The following is a 19516-nucleotide window of genomic DNA, read 5'->3' as shown; positions in this document are numbered from 1 at the left end:
CAGGCCCACTTGCACTGGGAAAGGCTGCAGGGTTTCAGGGCAGAGCTCTGGGCACACCGTGCGGCCCGGCCCGGCCTGCCTTTGCCCCCTCGCTGCCCGGCCAGGCTCCAGGCACGGAGCTCCTCATGGTGGGAGGCGGGTCTGAGGTATGAGGCTCTGAGCAGGGGTGAGGGGACGGCTCTGCGAGCAGGGGCGTGGAGGAGGGGGCAGGACAGAGAGCAGAGGGAGGACGAGGACGCACGAGATGTCCCGCGCAGCCTGTCCGAGGGCACTCTCCTCACACTGAGACATGCCTGTCTCTCATGCAGGCTGTGAGCCCTGGCAACCTCCCCTCTGTGGAGTCCCCAGCATTTGCTGAACAAGCCAGGCGGGAAACGACAGGATAGAGGGATCTAGGAGTAAACACAATGGGAAGAGAAGAAACCCGAAAGACGGCAAATTGGAGACACTCGGACACTCCCGGGTCCTGCAGGGTCTAGTAGGTAATGGGGGAGGGGGGGCGTGGGGGCAGGAGAGGGCAGGGGGTGCACAAAGGGGCAAAGGTCTCGCCTGACCTAGACTGCGATTCTCCGAAGGCACCTGTGATTCTATGTAAGATTCCCACGAATATTTAAAGCAAAGGGGCACCCCATCCTGTATGGTAACACCATCTCGAAAGGATCCTTCTAAACACTTAAAAGGCAGACCCAGGGTTAGTTTTAGATTAAGAACCCTTTGTTCACTCAACAGACACAGATCCACGGCACCGTCTCCGAAAGCCGTGGGCTGGAGGTGTTTTGGTATTTTCGAGTTGCCTGGCTTTGTGAGGGAAACACGGCGTAGGCCACATATTACGTCACACGGCCGGTGGGTCCAGGCAGGGTCCCGAAATCAATCCCATGAGGATTCCTGCGGGGGACAGATGCATCATCACACTAAGGAGGATAAATGAGAACTATGAATAGATTCAGATCGGTTCAGGTCAAGTCTGGCTGCCAACAAGTTACAAAACAGCTTTCACGTTTGAGGGGCGCCCGGGTGGCTCAGCCGGTTGGGCGTCCGACTTCAGCTCAGGTCACGATCTCATGGCCCGTGGGTTTGAGCCCCGCGTCCGGCTCTGTGCTGACAGCTCGGAGCCTGGGGCTGCTTCCGATTCTGTGTCTCCCTCCCTCTCTGCCCCTCCCCCACTCACGCTCTGTCTCTGTCTCTCAAAGAAACTAAATGAACATTAAAAAATTAAAAAAAAAAAAGCTCTCACGTTTGAAATTCTTTTTAGAGTAAAGGGTATGGATCCTGCAGCCAGTTGGCTGCTGTGCTCAGCACGTGTGGGGAAGGCAGGGGAGCACGGGAGCGGTGATGGTCTGCAGAGGGGACAGGGTGCCCAGCAGGAAGAGGAAAGACAAACGGGAGAGGCTGTAAGGTAGGGAGCCCATGTGGGGCATTCCCAGAAGGGCATGCGGGCCACAGGCGAGCTACACAGAGAGGAGAGACACCTGTCCACACAGCTGTGCTCCACAGACTACTGCCACCGTGCACGTGGCCATGAGCCACGTGGAATGGCGACCTATCCCCGGGCTACATTCACACCAACTTTTTGGTGTGTCTCCTCCAAGCCCCGGGACCTACAGATGACCCCTTCCGTCCCCAGTTTGGCCAATTAAAACTTGACTGGTAGCAATTGTCATCTCTTACTGTCCTGAGAGTGATGGGCTCCTCTCCATGGTGCTGAAATCCGGTGGTCATGCTTGAGCCTGGCAAAGAGCTTGGGATCTCTTGGTTTACCAGAAAGAAGGGAGCCCACGACACCCTGAAGAACCCTGTTCTCTGGGGTAGGATGGGCACATTTCTACGATTTCTCCCCTCTACATACGCCTTAATTCTGTACACCCCATTCAGCCTGAAACATTAAAAAGGCTGAAGGTGGTCGGTCACAGGTGCCTACAGAGAGGGGAGATGGAGACCACCCCCGAGTCCACGCGGTGCCCCCGCCTTTCTAAGTGGGGAGCCCCCAAGTAAGGGGAAACGTGCCATTTGGACCGATGCACTTTACAGGATAATGCCTGCGGCTCCCCAAACAAAGCACCATTGCCATGACAACAGTGGCATCCCACAACTCAGCCACTATTCTGAGACACGAAGCCACGAGCTTTACTTTTAAATGAATTTGATAAAATTTGCCTTGAAAACGTTCACATTCTCTGACAAAACTGGTGAGCCACCAGGAGGAACGTGTTCCAACAGCTGACACAAAGCTCCCAGGGACAATATCTGCTCAGAGACAAGGGGACACAAGGGCTGGAGGCACTTTTCATGAGCAAAATACAAAAACGGAAACACAGGCTTTGGGCCAGACACGGACAGGGTCCCTGGCCCTTCAGCCAAAGTCTCCGGGCGGGTGGAAGGCGATGTCGGCGTCCGGGACGATTCCACGACAGCGGTCGGGGAGAACTGCCCGGGCCACTTCTCTTCTCGAGAGTCACTGCAAAGAAGCCAACGGAGGGCAGTGCCTACAAAAGCCACCTAAACCACCCTCCTCTCTTTCCATAAAGGAGAAAACCCAGGGCAGAGACGGTCTCCATTTCCCCCCCAGGCTTTGTCGGCTCATGGAAAACTTTGCTGTGGTTCATCAGTATCTGGCAGGAATGGGATGCTCAGTGGTGATGCTAATGAGAAGACAGAATCGGGTTTGTTCCCGGCAGCAGCGGCTTGAGCCAGCACGCCGGCAGACCATCCTCGACGACGCGGGGTGGTCGGCGACCAGAGGGCTGGCGTGGTCTGGGGAGGGGGAGCGGGCAGGCGTGGCTTCAACACGAAGCTTTTGCCGGAAGGAGGCGTATATACACGTCTATGCCTCACCCACCGTTCGCAGGATGCCCATTCTACACCAGGCTCTGTTAGGCCGTTCACACCCATGACCTCCCTTCCGGACACAGGCCTCCCCAGGTCTGAGCGGTGACATTCTGAGACAATCCAGCTAAGCCAGCATCCAGAGGGAGGACATCCCGTCCTCCCTGACTCCCTCTTAGCCTGGTGCATCTAGACAGGACAGAGGCCCTCACCACCCGGGCCTTGGAGAATCCCAGAAGGACTCATACCCCTTCACACCCAGGAAGGAAGGTCCTCCGTCTAGAAGCCGTCCAGCCAGGTGAGTGGCACAGAAGCCGGTGAGATTTGAACAGCTGGGACGGCCCGGTACCGGTGAGAAATGAGCAAATATTGCTTGCCTGCCCCTGGCCACACAATATTGTCTTCTCTCTTCCTCAGCAATGTTTTAATCTCTACAGCGGGCGCCAAAACGAACACTGATAATTCATAAGAAAAAGATCGAAACGTGGCGTCCTTATACTCTTTCCCCTTGTGGAGCCCATCCCCATCAGGTCTGCCCTCCTAGCTGGGTGGCTGTGGAAGAGGGCACAGGACATGACGGACTCGAGGCAGCACCAGGACACCTGTGCCCGAACCCCGACCTCACACCCGCGAGCAGAACGTGACCTTGGATGAGCTGCCGAGATTTCTGAACCAAGTTTCTACAGTAACCATCTCCTATGCTGGCCAGCATTTGTCACCTGCCCTTCTGTCCCCTCCCGCTGCTGCAGGATGACCACGTGGCCCAGAACTGAATGAGGACACGGCTGTTTAAGGGGCGGGTCTGGGTCCCTTCTTCGCCTTTCCAGCTGGCCCTCGGAGCCCCGACAGGCTTCCCAAGACTCTGGGGCTCCTTACTGTCATTTTCCCAGAGACGCCCCCTTCCTGGTGGCCTCACGGCTCAGGGCCGCCCATGTGGCCAACGGCCTCAGGGACAAGAGTGTACCTGGGTGTCCAGGTTTTGTGCCTGGACCCAGCTGGGGATTTGAAAGTCATCGCCCTGCGAGCCAAGAAGAGACGGTTTTCTCTTCTGCCTCATTTCTGTCACCTGCTTCATTAGCTCTTTGAGGTGTCCCTTCTGTGGTGGCTAAAATCAGCAGCACTGTGCGCACACGTGTACGAATCCTTCTCTCCCTGAAAGTCTTTCCACTTATGCTTATTGGAAACCAGAATAGAAACCCTTTTCTGCATTCAACTGAATTCCACCCCGCAAAGTCCTCAGCTCCGGTTATGAGGCTCAGATCCTCAAGCCCCACAAGGAGCTCCAGGAGGGAACGGAGGGCTTATTTCTGCTTGAAGCTGGGCTCAGCCCTAAAGAAGTCCCTCATCACTGCCACGCAGTAGAGGCTCACGTCTGCGGTGGCTGCTGCGACCCGGAGACACGCGAGGCTGGCCCGAGATCACACGGGAGACTGGAACTCGGGTCCCTGTGGCACGTGAGCAAACGCTGTCTTTGAGGTTCTGCTACCCAGCTGCCTTCGAATGTTGATGACAATGAAGACTTCCGTGACTATTTCCGGACACTGCTTGCTACTGTGGCTCCACGTGTCAAAGACCAGAAATTCCGGGGTGAGTGCCTTTCCCAAAAGGCCAGGCTCCCTGCGAGCTGATGCGTCCTCAGCGGCACGCTGCGGGAGGGACCCTCCCTCCTGCCATCAGGACACTGGCCTAGGCAGGCCTGTCTGGGGTCCCACGGTGGCTCCAGGCTTGCTGGGTCAGAGACACCACCACAGAAGGTCGTAGGTGAATGGACCCCAGCACTCGCCCTCCTGGCACCTGCGGGTGTCCCCATGCACCCACCGAGTTTACCCCGCCATGTTTTCTGCCCCGCCGTGCATTGGGTAGGTATTGGCTATACCACCCTCCAGCAAAACGTAAGGGCCAAGAGTGGAGTTCTCCGGGTGCTGGGGACAGGGAGGACCCAGAGCCTGGTCTCCAGAGCTCCCGGTCCATACCGGGGGATAGATACGCTGTGCACCCCAATTTCTGTGAAATGAGCCACGACTCTGATCGCAAAAAGGAACATCCAGCAAATACATGTCAGGGCCAGCGGATGGCCACAGCCGTCTTGGGGGGAGGGGAAGGGGAAGGGAATCCACCAGAAGAACTGCAAGGGTCTTTAAGGGAAGGTGGGGAGACAAGCAAAGGTGCTCTGGACAGGGGGCAGCTTAAACACAGGACCAGTAAGTAGGTGGGACAGCAGCTCTCTGACCTGCATGGAAAGGGCTGGAAAAAGGCAAGGCTGGACAGGTAAGCGGGGCCCCCTCGAGAACCAGTAGTTTCCAAGGGCCCCACACCTGTCACCCTGGAGTGGACAGGGTCTCAGTGCATCCTGGGGACGTGTGTCTGGCCACACGTGCCACCCGGGAGAGGACAGGGTCTGTGGGGCCTGGGGGTACGTGCCTGGTTGAGCAGGGGCCGTTGTGGTGTGGGTTGGGTTCTTTGCCCCCATGGGGTGGGAAGAGGGGCCTCGTAACAACCCTGCCCTCGTACCCCAGACGTCCCACCCACCCGGCGTGGGGACCCGACAACAAGCACCCGCTGAGCAGCACGCTTCCCAGCACCGCCTGCACTCAGGCCAGGTGCAGGGTCCACGGGGGCCGCCCGGGGGTCTGGAGGGTCCGGGACACCCTGCTGGACTCTCTCGCATTGAGTCCAGGGTTCTCTGGGGCCACCAACTGGAACCCCTACGAGACAATTACTTCTGAAAACACCTTCAAATTCTAGAGCTTCATTGTGAAGACTGAGTGGGGGCTCATCTTAGAGCAGTAACTGATCCCCTAGGAGCCGCCTGTCCTCCCTTCGGGAGGCCCTACCAGGCTTTCTCTCCAGAGCGGGGGGGGGGGGGGGGGGTAAAGGGCGAGCAGCATTCCAGAACACTCCAGAGCAGGGGGGTAAAGGGTGGGCAGCATTCTGGAACTCTCTGGAACAGGGGGGTAAAGGGCGAGCAGCATTCCAGAACTCTTTGAAACAGGGGGGTAAAGGGCGAGCAGCGTTCCGGAACTCTCTGGAACAGGGGGGTAAAGGGCAAGCGGAGGGGGGGGGTAAAGGTTGAGCAGTGTTCAGGAACTCTCCAGAGCAGGGGGTAAAGGGCGAGCAGTGTTCCAGAACTCTCTAGAACAGGGGGGTTAAGGGTGAGTGGGGGAGGTGGGTAAAGGGCAAACAGCATTCTGGAACTCTCTGGAACAGGGGGGTAAAGTGCGATCAGGGGGAGGGGCGTAAATGGTAAGCAGCGTTCTGGAACACTCTGGAGGGGGTAAAGGGGAGCACTGTTCCAGAACTCTCTGGAACAGGGGGGGTAAAGGGCAAGCGGAGGGGGGGGGTAAAGGTTGAGCAGCGTTCAGGAACTCTCCAGAGCAGGGGGTAAAGGGCGAGCAGCGTTCTGGAACCCTCCAGAGCAGGGTGGATAAAGGGTGAGCAGGGGAGGTAAAGGGCGAGCAGCGTTCCGGAACTCCAGAGCTCCTTCGGCTACACTGGGCCGTTTGTAAAAATGCACATCAACCCTCACTGCTAAGCAGAAGTCTGAAACTTCAAACCAAACCCTTCACCTGCAAAGGGGCATACTGAGGACTGGACTTCAGGGACAGGTCAGCAGCATGGAGGAGGGAGAAGGGAGGGGGAGGGGGAAGGGGGAGGAGGGGGGCAGGGAGGAGGGGGAAGCGGGGGGGGGAGGGGGAGGAGGAGGGGGGAGGGAAGGGGAAAAGGAGGCGGAAAAAATGGCAAGTGGGCAGGACCCAGAACCTGCTCAGGAAGTCATCCACGGGCACTGGGGCGGAGCAGAGGACAGGTGTCCCCAGGACCCGGTGAAAGGTGGCAGCGGCTCATCCATGGGAGGGTCTCTGGACTGAGTGCCCCCATGGCCCGGCACTGGGGAGCACGGGAGGGGAGCTGCCTGCCCGACCCCCGTGAGGCAGAACTGCATAGGGCGGACAGAACCCGCTCCAGCAGGGACAAGAACAGGGGTGAGGACAGGCTTGTCTGAGGCCTCAGGAGGGACCGGGAACTGCAGGTGGCCAGGAGACGCACAAGGACAGAAAGGGTGGCTCTGGAGCCAGGCGCCTCGGTCCAAACCCCAGCTCCCTGTTACTCTGCCCTCTGGCCTGACGTGTGACACGTCTCCAGACACCTTCGTCTCCTCATCTGTAACCTGGGGACAGTCACGGGGCCACCTTCCTGCAGGGCTGTCACCGTGATCCAATAAAAGGCACCGAGTGCAATCTGGGCACGAGAGGGCCCGGAAACTGCACGATCTCTTTTTGTTTGGTGACTTGGATCAAGACAGCCTGCCGCCTCCTCCTCCTCCGGGAAGCCGTCCAGACTCCACAGTCCATTGGGATTGGCGCCCCCAAATGTGGACTTCGGCCCCACCTGCTCCCTCGCACGGGCGGAGACCTTCCCCCCTCGGCAGGGAACTGATGACCGCGAGTCCAGCTCTCCAGCCAGATCACGCTGTCCTGTCCCCGCCGACCCTGGGAGCCTGGCCCAGGGCCTCCATCAGGAGCTCGGACTCGGCAGAAGAAGAATGCCACGGGGTGGCGAAAAATCAGAACGCAGACCGAGAGGCCGTGGGGACTGGGAAAGGTAGGGGGGAGACCAAGCAGCCCCGCAGGAGGCGGGAGGCAGAGGCAGAGCCAGGGAGCCCGGGGCATCCCTCACCTCCCTCTGAGACCGGACTGGGTGAGGTGGGAAGGAGGACGGGGGCCCAGGAGGGAGGAGCGGGGCAGGCGCAGGCCAGCGGGCACTGGGACCGCAGCCCGGAGCAGAAGGGGCACACCTGCCAGGCAGCGCATCCTGAGAAGGGGGTCCCCGCCCATCTGAGGGCACACCCAGACCGCGGCGGTCCTCCTCCAGAGCAGAGGGTCCTGCTGGGAGCACCAGCAGGAGGGGTCAGGGGACAGCAATCGGAAGCAGCCCTGGGGCCCGGAACCCCGGTTGAGTGCCTAGTGGGTACTGGGGAGCGAGGGACGGGGAGCCCAGCAGCGGGCGCTCGGGGTCAGGAGAGGGGCCTTCCACCCACGCCCCAGGCCCACCCCAGGTCCTACAGGAGGGTGGTCCTCACGGGGACCCGCCGGGGGCGTTCACGCAGACGCAAACCTGTGTGTCCGAGCGTATTAGCTCCCGCGGGGACTCGCACACACACGCGCTTTCGTGCATGGTGCACACAGTCACTGCATCTGGTGGGAACACGACCACCGCCCGCACGAGAGAACGCGCACGTGGCGTTTCGTCCAGCACGTCGTCACCCAGGGGCTTCCCCGCTTCGGGAAGCCCGGCCAGCGACGGCCACGGCGGATCTGACGGGACGAGCACAGGCAGGCCCTGCAGGCGGGACACGCTCACGGAAGCACTGACCGCCAAGCCACCGCCGATTCCGCTCTGCCTCCCGGTCCCCTACGGGACGGCGGGGGCGTTAGGTGGACCTTCACCAACGACGTGTGCGTGGCACATCCACGTTACCTGTGGATTTCACGTGACGATGATGAAGGTGATGCCACGTGATACTGGTGACGAGAGGGACCCCACGTGGTGGGGAGTCAGGGGCCGAGGGTGTGCTGACACCGAAGAGGGTTTCCAGAGCACGTGTGGTTGAGCGTCTGAGGGAGACGGTGGGTGTCTGGGGCCCTTTTGCTGGGGGGGGGTTGGGGCTATGGCTCCTCCCTGGGGGCCCGAACGCCCCAGAACGGCAGGCGAAGAGCCAGGAGAGGCTCCGGTTCGGGGAATAGTTCAACCTGGAGGGCTGGAAGGAGACATGCGGGAGGTGAGAGGATTTGCTGGGCACGTCTAGCGGACACGTCCCGCAGCGGCCACGTGCGGCCACCAAGCCGAGGCCCCTGTGGGCGGTGGCCACGGCACGACCGATCGCCAGCCGCCCGGCCTCCCTCTGGCACCGCTCCGAAAACCCCGGGCATGCCTGACGGGCCAAGAAGCTGCTGGGACGTGGGTGCTGGGGAGCCTCAGGACAGACCACGGGCGGGGAAGGCAAGACACGTGGAGACACGCAGGCCACGGGAAGCCAAGGCTTTGTGTCACGGCTGCACCTTTCCAGGACAAAGACGGGTGTCGCTGGGAGTTCGGACAACACAGCACTTGGGACGAACCAAAGACCTCAGTGAAGGCTCCCACGTCCACACTCGCCAGCCCACGTGCCAGAAGTCAGCCACACGAGAAACGACACGGCACGCGTGCAAGCTGGAACTGTCCCAGACAGGGTGCCACCTTAGCTCGCGTCCCGGCACGTCCGCTCGCTGCTGCGGATAAAACTTCTCAACTGACAGGCGGAGAGAAGCGGGGCTGGGTGGGGGGGTGGGGCGGGGGTGGCACCCCGGCAGCGGGCATGCGACCGGCAGACGGGAAAAGAGGGAGCAGGGAGGGAGTCCGGCTCGCGCGCCCTGCACGGCTCCCGCAGCCCCGCAGAGGCCACGGACCCAGGAACACAGGCCACGTGACAGGCGCCGGCCACGTGCTGCTCACATCCGCTTGGGCTGCAGAGTCTTGCCAGGGCTTTATCATGTCTCCCTTCCTCCGCAGCTGGCTCTGGGAACCCAGACAACAGCTGTGTGATTGCCACCCAATTCCAGGTACAACAGCAGCCTGGCTTTCCTTGAGGAGGCTCCTTCCTACAGCTCGTAAAGAGGAGACCCGGCCGTGCTGACCCCCATCGGTCCGACCCGACGAAATGAAATAGGTTAGAGCTTGGGGTTTTCCCCAGGACCTGCTGGCAAGCACCAAGGGCCCCCCTATGTCTCAAAGTAAAGTGGCACATTTTACAGCCAAAATGCCAGGAAAACAGAGTGCTTCTTTCAGATAAGATCTGGTTTATTTCACAGCAGGTGGGACCTACGGAACAGGTATTTAAAAAAAAAAGAAAAAGAAAAGAAACACCGCTCGGTTATCAGCATGGGTTTTACATTCTCACACCTACACACACACACACACACACACACACACACACACACAATATTGCATTCAGAAATCTGTTTGGAAACACCACCCCCTATCCATCATCTATACATATCGGAAGCGTAATTATACAGGCACTCGGTCTCGAAACCTAGCAACAGTAACCACGTAGCTCTTAATCGGCTACCCAGACACCCAAACTCACACATCGGCTCAATGTGCTTCATCCTGAAAAACAAAACCTCCTTGCTTCTCTGTCTGGAACTGCAGACGGACAAGATGTATGAAAACAAACCTTGTTCAGCTGAAGAGGAACAGCCCATGCCATTCAGTCCATTTGACCGTTCGTCTCCCCACAAAGCCGGGCAAAGAACAAAAATAACAAAGACTGGAAAAAATAGGGTATTCCGGTCCAAAGCTCATCAGCTTGCAACACGCTTAATATTTGCATGACTGTTTCGGACACGAGCTCTCGGCTCCCCGGCAGCCTCGCCACAGGGACCTCCGTCCTACAGAAGCCACCGTAAACGCCCCACGGCACAGCCCGTGAGACCCGGGGGGCTCGTGGGCTCCGGCGACAGCTCAACACTGGATGTCGGCAAACGGGGATTAACTTTAGTGTTTGCAGCGGCTTTGACACCCTCACTTTCCCGGAGGTGGCAAATGAGATAACCAAACGGAGGTCACGTCTAATTGTTTAAAGGGGAAGGGAGTTAAAAAACAAAGCAACACAAAACGAAAGGAGCCACAGCATCAGATGCTGGCAACATGCATGCTGGCCGGATGGTGAGCAGAACGTTTCACGACAAGATGTAATCTCCCTTTTAAAGGGACAGAGATGCATCCACACGGCATTCTGGATCCATTTCCGGATTCTACAGACCTCGGAGCGCCCGTTAATCACCTCGCTGCTTTTCAGCATGCTTCCTGTCTTCCCCGAAAGCCACGGCGGAGCATCCCCAGTGCCCTGATTTCTTGGTCGTGAGCTTCCCCGTCCGGAAAGCAAAGCGCCCGCCGCTCCCAGGCAGAGGTTAGCTGATGATCTGAAGGGTCTTTTGGAGAGAGGCGTCGCCGACTACCCAAGTCAGGAGAACGTTTCGCCTTTTAATTTACTCCCTCTGAGTATCGACGCTGACCCCACGTCCCCACCCGCAGCTTGGGATTGGGGGATCTGTCCACCATACTTCTATTTGGAAATGCAACCCAACAGGATGCAGATGAAGCCTTACCCTCACTCCCTCAGTCCAGAGTCCCGACACGTGAGCCTGGTTCTCCAAAACGGTGCCCCAGCCCCACTAAACGATCAGCTAAAGTCTGCTAGTGAGCATCACGGGCCGTCCTGACAGAGGCAAGGGCCCGCAGCCTCAAGTTCAGGACACGCGTCCCCGTCTTCCACATTTTTCCTATGCCGCGGGGTAGCTTCTAAGTCAAGATTTAATGCAGATCGTACCGTAGAAACACGGCCCCATCCTGTCCTCCCCGGCACCCCCGCCAGGACTCGTGAGGCTGACGGGAGGAGAGCCAGGGCACGTGGGACAAGCTGAAGCCCCCCAGCAATCACGCTGGACACCCAGCACCCGAGGGTCCAGGAGCAGACAGCAGAGTGGCCTTGACCTCGACAGATAGTGACAGCACCCTCACAGGTCACGAGGATGGGGGTCGGGAGCCAGGCCACAGAGGGTGGAATCGGAGAGCCACGTGGCCACGGAGCCTCGCAAACAGCGCACTAGAGGCCCTCACTGCAGCACGGCCCCAGAACTGCGTGGTGAAAGGGTAGAGAACCGTGTCCCCGATGCCGCCCACCGCCCCATGCCTCCTCTCCCCGTCCCCCCATAAGCTCTGCACCCCAGACTCGGAGGGAGGGCAAAACATCACAGTACTCCGGCAAACACATCCCCGCCAGGGACGCATACCTTCGCAGAGGTAACAGCCTCAGAAGGACAGTCGTGTGATAACGTGAGTGCCCTCGATGGTGGCTGACGTAGCCCCCAAAAGACGTGGGAGTCCTAATCCCTGGAGCAACTTAAGAATCTCAAGACGACAGCATCCTGGATTTCGGGTGGCTTTAAATACAAAGACTCGCGCCCTTATCAGAGAAAGGAGAGGGGACCGGGGACACAGGTGCAGTGAGTGGGCCATGTGCAGCAGCGACAAAGACAGGGGCCACACCTATCACCCGAGGGATACCAAGGGACGCCGGGTCCCATCAAAACCGGAGGGAGGCAAGGACGGACCGACCACACCAGCACCTCGACTCGGCACGTCCGGTCTCCAGAACGGAGACAGAATAAATCTCCGTTGATTCCCGCTGCCCTGCTGCTGGCGACTCTTTACGGCAACCCCAGGACACTGGTACGTGGTCCGTCCTCACGGTCGAAGCAAGCCCACCCAAGCCGGGGGTGGGGCAGGCCAGCGGGGGGTCCCGGGAGGCACAGGTGGGTCTGGCCTTTGGAAGCCCAGCACCGGAATGCTGGGGGGACACAGACTGGTGACTACAGATACCACACCAGGCCCCCGAGTCGGGCTCCCTGGGGGCGGCTCTGGCCATCTCCGTCCGCAGAGTTCCCCAGGCACACCCCACACTTGGCACGCACTGCTGGGTGCCGGGGAACCCTGGAGGTTTGGGTCGGCAACTCATGATCAGTCAGGAACTGTTTGGGGAACGACAGCCAGCAGCTCAGAAGACTCACTCAGGGGGAGGGGGGACGAGGAAGCAGCCAGGGTGGCACGGGTCCAGGACACGGGGAAATGGGCGGATGCCCCAATCAAAGAGGAAACGTGCACAAAAGAATCTAGTTTTCTGAACAGTCGCTTGCTGTTCTCCGGTGATGGGGTGACGGGTTAGTAGCCTGTCCCGCTCGAGAAGTGACTTTCACCTGTGCTCCGGAACCCGGGGCAGGGCGGCAAAGGGGGCATCAGGCTCTGTGGCTCACACCTCCTCCCCGGCCAGGCCTTAGGCAGACAAAGGTCTCTGGGGAAGAAGGTCCCCGAACGGGCACAGGGCCTGAGCGGGAGAAGGTGCTCGATGAAGAGTCGTCGTGGAAAGAAGTGATAGGCACCTGGGTACCAGCTGGTTCAGGCACCCCCGGGGGCTCCCAGCAAAATACACTGTTTTCAGCCCAAAGGGAAAAGGGTGCCCCCTCCAGCAGCGAGAAGCAGACAGCTTTCCTGAGGACGCACAACTTCTCCAAAGAGGCACCAGCTCAGCTGGGGCTCTGGGTTTCAGAGCCCGGACTCCCGTGGGGCCACCTTGTGGAGGTGACCCTGCACCCTGCGTGTCCTCCTCCGTCCCGCTCCGTGTCCCTGTCCCAGTCCCAGACAGCCGCTACCAGGGGGCACCCTTCACCTGCAAGGTCTCCCCGTGACCCCGTGCTGCAGGAGCATTGCCGGGACCTCCAACACTTCCTGTGGGAGACAAGTGAGGTGTCAGAGGGCAACGCGGAGTCAAGGAGGAGTCAGGACACGGGGAGGAACCACCAGTTCCTTAGGTGGGAGCTTATTCGGGGCCGTGGGTGAGGACAGGGGCCTCCGGGAACTCCGTCTAAAGCACGGCGCCCCTGAATGGAGGCCGAGCGGCTTGCACGCCGTGGGTGAGGCTGCCCTGAGCTTCAAGCCTTCCCAGGTTCGGACTTCCTGCCCGGTGCAGGCGCTGCCCCGCCCAGACTCCCACCGCACAGGGCACCTGCTCCCCGCCGGGAACAAGCGAGGCACAGGGCAGAGGCTCAGTGCGCACAGGGCTGAATCGGGGTTTTACAACAGGCTGACAGCGTCGGTGAATCAGCACGTTGAGGGATGTCTATGCCCACAAAGGACTAACAGGCCCGTTTGCCGGACCACAGTCAGACCCCTCGTCAGAAACTCGGGGGAAAGGAGAGGTCTCCTTTCCTTCTTTGGAGGTGCCGAAGGGACCCCACAGGTAGCAGACCACCCCTTCCCTGCAGGGCACACGGTGGAAAAGCCCACAATGCAGGGGACAGGAGGCGCGGACCCCTGCCTCGCGTGACCGAAAAGCTGGCCCTGTGTCTTCACGGAGCCCCGGGTGGTCTTACACAGGTTTGGAGTAAATGCCGCAGACCTCAGCCCCAGGACTGATAGATACGGATGCCGTACAAGCCTGTGGGGAGTGTCCCCAGGTCTCAGGAGGGCTGCCCTTCGTAGTCTAAATAAATCATTGGCCAGAACGGGCGAGCGGTGATTCAAACGTATTCACCCAACGCACAGGAATCCTTCCATCGTAGGAAAAGCCCTCAGTTGGTCCGAGAGTCTGCATCCCATATAGGGAATCTCGAAATCTCAAAACGGAGGAGATGGTCAGGAAGCTCCCCACTTTTTGTCTTAAAATCAACTCGGTACCTCAAGGGACGTGTCACTTTGTGAGTAGGACCGTTTAGGGGCTGGTCCTCGTACTGGTGGTGGGGCGGGCCGGGAGCGTGGATATACGGGGCTCTCGGCCCCCCTCCAGGAGCCAGGGTGGGGAAGCCACTTCCCGACTCCCTCCTGCCCATCAAGGTCGGTGCTCAGAGCAGTAAGGAGGGCCCGTTAGGGTCAGAGACAGCTCAACTCAAGAGGCGCGTCCCCGTGGTCGTGGGGTGAGGCCCGCACACGCTCCCTGCCCCGCCTCAGCTCTGCGTCCTGCTTCAAAGAGCCCCGATTCCCGGAACAGCTGACACTTCGACCTGGAGACAACCCCATCCCACCGCGCGGCCCTCCGTCCCGGGGACGACGTCGGGAGGGAGCTGCTGGCACCCGCGGGCTCACTTCATTCTCTGAGTCGCACGGCAGACGTGAACTCATCCACCTTTACGACGCGCTCCCGGGGGCGCTGGTCTCAGAGCAACGCGGCGGCTTGCCCTGGCTCACGGGAGGGACTGGCGTCGGCATCGGGCTCGGCCTTCGGGAGGCCCCGATGCCCGGCGCACAGCCCGGGGTGACTCCAGCAAAGCTCCTGGCTCCGCATCCTTGTTCGGTTCTCAGACCCAAGGTGGGTACCAGCCACACGTCACACACGGTAAAGACTCGACAGCCAGACACGTGCTTTCGCTCAAACACGGGGGGAGGGGCACAGGCGGTGAGACACAGACGCCATCCAGCCACCTTCCCAGGCACCTCGGAGCCCACCGCCCACCCCGTCCACGGATCGGCACCATCTGTGAAAGCTCACCACCGCTGGTCCAATGGGGCTGCTCCCCGCTGCAAGTCCTGTGCAAGCCCGGGGCTGGAGGAAACAGGCCGGCGGGCTCTTCCGAGATGCAAGAGCGGGCCCAGCCGCCGGGAGGGCGATGGGCCAGAGGAGGGGCCCCAGAGACAGTCCTTCTGGTCGGCACAAGGGGTACTAGAGAGGGGAACAGTCGTGAGCACCCCCGCGGGGGCAGAGGAACGGACGCAGAGACGGGGACCCGGGGCGACACCGGTCTCCCCTCCGCCTCGCTCACCGTCGCCTCTGAGTTCACGCGGGGAGGCGTGCGATTCAGGACAACGAGCCTAAGTCAGCCGCAAATGAACTCGAGGCCCCAGGGGGACAGCGGTGCCCTCCGTCCACCGCGTGCGTACTGAGGACGCGCGAGCGAGGAGACGGCGCGGCGGCTAGGGCCGCGCTCTCCGACACGGTTTGCTAACTGCGGACGCGGAGCCGCCATCGCGGGGGTGGGAGACGGCGGGGGCTGTCTCCTCGCCGGACGGAGCCCCGCCCCCCGAGCCTACTCACCGATGTCCGTCTCCTTGTGGTTCTTGATGTACTCCGCCAGCTCAAAGTTGCCCGCTATGATCGCCACCTGCCGAGAGCAGACATCACGTTAGCGCAGAGCCCTGGCCGTTCGCACCCGTCCGTGCCGACGGCCGCACCACACGGCGGGCCCAACCGGGGCCCCCCAGAAAGACGAGACGTACGCCCTTATTTTCGGTTTTATTCAGATGTAACCGACACTCAACACCGTGTGAGGTTAAGGTGCGCGAGGAAACACCTTGACGGCCGGCGACGGTGGGAAGGTCGCAACTCGGTTGGTTAACCTCTGTCACCGCATATGGCTACAGAGACCCTTCTCCCCGGGACGAGAACTTCTAGGATCTGCTCTCTAGGCAATTTGCCAGCATACCTACGGCAGGGTGAGCGCCAGTCCCCGGGCAGAACGCCACATCTCCGCCACCAGCCCCCCTTTTACCTGGAAGTCAGTGCCTCCTGCCCCCCCCCCCGCCCACCCCCTGCCCCCTGCCTCGGCAACCACACGTCTGACCTCTCTTCCGGTGGGTTTGGACTTTTAGATTCCACGTATCGGTGAGATTGTATGGTTTATGTGTCCGTGTGACTTAATTCGCTTAGCTTGGTGCCCTCCAGGCCCATGCATGTTATCACAAGCGGGGAGAACAGTCCTGACTCTTTTTAGAAAAAGTTTTTTAATCAGTTTATTTATTTGAGAGAGAGAGAGAAAGGGAGAGAGAATCCCAAGCAGGCTCCGTGCTGCCATCACAGAGCAGGGCTCCAACTCCCAAACCGTGAGATCCTGACCTGAGCCGAGATCGAGACTCAGACGCGCCACCGACTGAGCCCCCAGCACCCCAGTCATGACTCTCAAAACGGCAGCCACAGGCTCCATCGGCCCCCACACATCACGCTCACCCCCCGCAAAGCCCCGGGCCATTCGACAAGGTGAGGCTCTCATTCCACGAGGACCCACAGGAGAGCAAGTGTCTGCCCAGAAGGTCCCCAGCAGGGACCATCTGCACAGGAGCAGGGTGGGGCGCTCAGTGAGCCTGCGTCTGGAGGGCCCCTGGACCGTGTCCTGTACTCTGCCCGGCATGCCCGCGCGTCCCGTCCTTCTGATTAGACACGAGCCGCTCCCCATAAGCAGGGAGAAGGGAATCCTCAAAAAAGTACCCAAAGCTCTTCACCAGATTTCAGTCTGGTGGAAAAAAATCCCACCCTTGCATGTGTGCAGAAGACCAGAACCAACACCTACGGGAAACGCTCCCAACGCAGGCCCCATGGATCTGTGGGCTGACACGAAAACGCCGGGGTGGGGCTGGAGGGGGAGGGAGACCAGGCGCCAGAAGCACGTGGGCAGGGCTCCCGGCACCACGGGCGACGGTCTACACCCACGGGAGCCAGGCCTGCAGGTGCCAGCCTGGAGACACACGCACATCTACAGCCCTGCGGTGATGACGCGGGTGGGACTCAGCCAATCATCCGAAGGCCTTATTAGCAAACCCTGACTTCCTGGAGAAGCGACTCCCGCCCGCCCTATGGATCCCAGACTCGCCAGCCCCCACAGTCACGCAAACGAGCTGGTCACAAGAAACTGCCTCAATGTAGATCTCTCCAACCCATCGGGCCCACTGCCCTGGAGCGTCCTGATGGAGGCAGCTTTGCAGAGGCCGGGGGGCCAGACACCCAGGGATCCCGGGCCCCCGCCCTCAGGAGTGACGCTGCTTTCCACGGGTGCCCTCCAAGGATGCCGCCCGAGAGGAGCGGCCGGCCGCCGAGGCCGGGCCCTCCCCGGCTTGCCAGTGGAAGACCAGCCACGGGAGCCGCTGCTGATGCCAGCGAAAGCCAGAAGGCAAAGAGCGGTTCAGGGGTGGCCCCTGGGTCTGCCAAGATGGGTGGCTACTATCAAAATCCAGAAGATAGTAAGTGCTGGCGAGGATGTGGAGAGCCCGGCGTGTTTGCGCCCACGTGCGCCCTGCCGCTGTTAAGGTAAGAAGGCTCAGCCACCGTGGGAAGCAGCTTGGAGGGCCTCGGGGAGTGAAAGAGAATGACTGCGTGATCCAGCAATCCTACCTCCGGGGTCAGACCCGAAGGGACCGAAAGCGGGTATGATGTTTAATTGTATGTGTCAACTTGACTGAGCCACAGGGGTGCCCAGACAGTCGGCCAAAAACTACCGTGGGTGTGTCTGCGAGGGCGTTTCTGGACGACACGAATGTCCGACTCAGCAGGCTCAGTAAAGCCGCCAGCCCTCCCCGGCTCTGGTGGGCCTCGTCCCACCAGTTGAAGGCCTGAGAAGAACAAAGAGTCTGACTGAGCAGGAAGTCCGCCTGCCAGATGGCTGAGCTGGCGGGTAGGTCTCTTCCGACCTTCAGACCCGGACGGAAGTGCCAGCTGAGCCTCAGGCCCACCAGCTTTCAGACTGAGTCCTGCACCATTACTGCCTGGGCCTCCAGCTTGTCACAGCATCAGCCCTGGACTTCTCAGCCACCATACAGGGGTGTGTGTGTGTGTGTGTGTGTGTGTGTGTGTGTGCGCACGTGTGCACACGTGCATCCCACTGGCTCTGTTTCCCTGGTGAGTGCAGGTCTGGGTCCTGGGGTGGGGCCACTGTAACAAACGCCCGCCAGTGTGGAAGCAGCTTTGGGAGCAGGGGCGGCAGAGGCTGGAAGAGGTCTGGGGTGCACGGATGGTCAAGGCCATTCTGATGGACTCTCACACCGAATCACGAGGAAGTGCGGTCGCATTATAAAGTCACCAACGGCTCGGCCGACTGGTGCTTGCGTCCTAGGGTTGGGCGGAAGGCAGAACGCACGAGCGAGAGTTGGGAACTTGGCGGAGGAGACGTCTATGCAGAGTGAAGGAGCAGCAGGCTGCTCGTAGTGACGTGCCAGGGGAGACGAACCAGAGGCGGAGGGCTTAAGCGAGAAGGAGCCAGAACGCGAAGACTGGGGAACATCCTCGGCCCATGCCGGTTGCAAACAGTGAGAAAGCGTGCTCTGAAGAGAAGACCGTGCGCGTGGCATAGCCGGACTACCACTGGACAAAGAGTGCACGGGATTATGGGAGCAGAGACACCGCGGGTTTGAACTGAGAGGGCGGAGCCAGGCTGTAACCGGGGAAGGCTGGGGGCTTCTTGGTTTGGACGAGAGGGGACAGTAGCTCCTGGGCAGCAAACATGCAACACTCTTCCCGAAGGAGATTCGGAGACTAGCAGCCACTGCCTGGGTTCCACCAGGAGCCTTGTAGGGTGGGACTGCCCTGCAGAGCAGGGGTGAGGCTGCTGCCCTGGCGAGCCCGCAGGCCAGGGCACCGAAGCAAACAGGGCTGCTCTCGAGCCCAAAGACCTCGCGGAGCTGGCTGCTGGGCTCCAGACCGCTGGGGACCCGACACCCCTTCCTTCTGTTTCAGCCTCTCTTTTGGAACGGGGACGTCTGGCCTGTGAGGGTCTCGCTGTCACGCCTTGGAAGCACCCAGCTCGTCGGTTTCACGGGTTCCCAGCGGGAGACGTACTTGGCCCGAGGATGATCCATACCTGGAGTCTCACGCACACCTGAGCTGGATGATGTTTCAGTGGGACTTGGGACTTTAGAGATGGTGCCGGAGTGAGGTAAGACTTTGGGGGGCTGTTAGGTGAAATCAGTGTGCTCTCCGTGCCAGAAAGACATGGATTTGGGGGCTCAGGGGGGGGGAGTGTTGCATACTTAACGTCTGTGCCCTACCCACCCCCCCATCCTGTGTTGAAAACTAACCCCCAAGGGGAATGGAATTTGGAGGTGGGGTCTTTGGGAGGTAGTTAGGGTGACACGAGGTCATGAGGGTGTAGCCCCTGTCGGGGGATTTGCAACCTTGTAAGAGGGGGATACCCGAGACGCTCTCTCTCCCCCCGACCACGTGAGGACACGGCAAGAAGGCCAGCAAGAGAGGCCCCACCAGAACCCAACTGTGCCGCGCCCGACCTTGGAGCTCCAGCCCCCAGAACTGTCTGTTGTTCAAGCCCCCTGGTCTGTGGTCTTCCATTACGGCAGCAAGGACAGATTCAGAAAGCAGGCGTCCAAAGAGGTACCTACACAC

General features: G+C 60.3%; 1 protein-coding gene across 1 annotated transcript in view; it reads right to left on the bottom strand.

Annotated features, from left to right (window-relative positions):
* Positions 1–19516, bottom strand: part of SHANK2 (SH3 and multiple ankyrin repeat domains 2) — a 492081-nt gene that overhangs the window by 316036 nt on the left and 156529 nt on the right. Inside the window, exon 11 of the mRNA XM_053899336.1 lies at positions 15449–15515. Within this exon, the coding sequence (XP_053755311.1) occupies positions 15449–15515 (67 nt within the window). The remainder of the gene's footprint in view (positions 1–15448; positions 15516–19516) is intronic.

The sequence above is a fragment of the Panthera pardus genome, unplaced genomic scaffold (genome assembly GCF_024362965.1).
Source record: "Panthera pardus isolate Hobbes unplaced genomic scaffold, ASM2436296v1 HiC_scaffold_12, whole genome shotgun sequence".
Lineage (NCBI taxonomy): Eukaryota > Metazoa > Chordata > Mammalia > Carnivora > Felidae > Panthera > Panthera pardus.
Note: the sequence above shows the minus strand (reverse complement) of the source record. Positions and strands in the feature narration are given on the sequence as shown.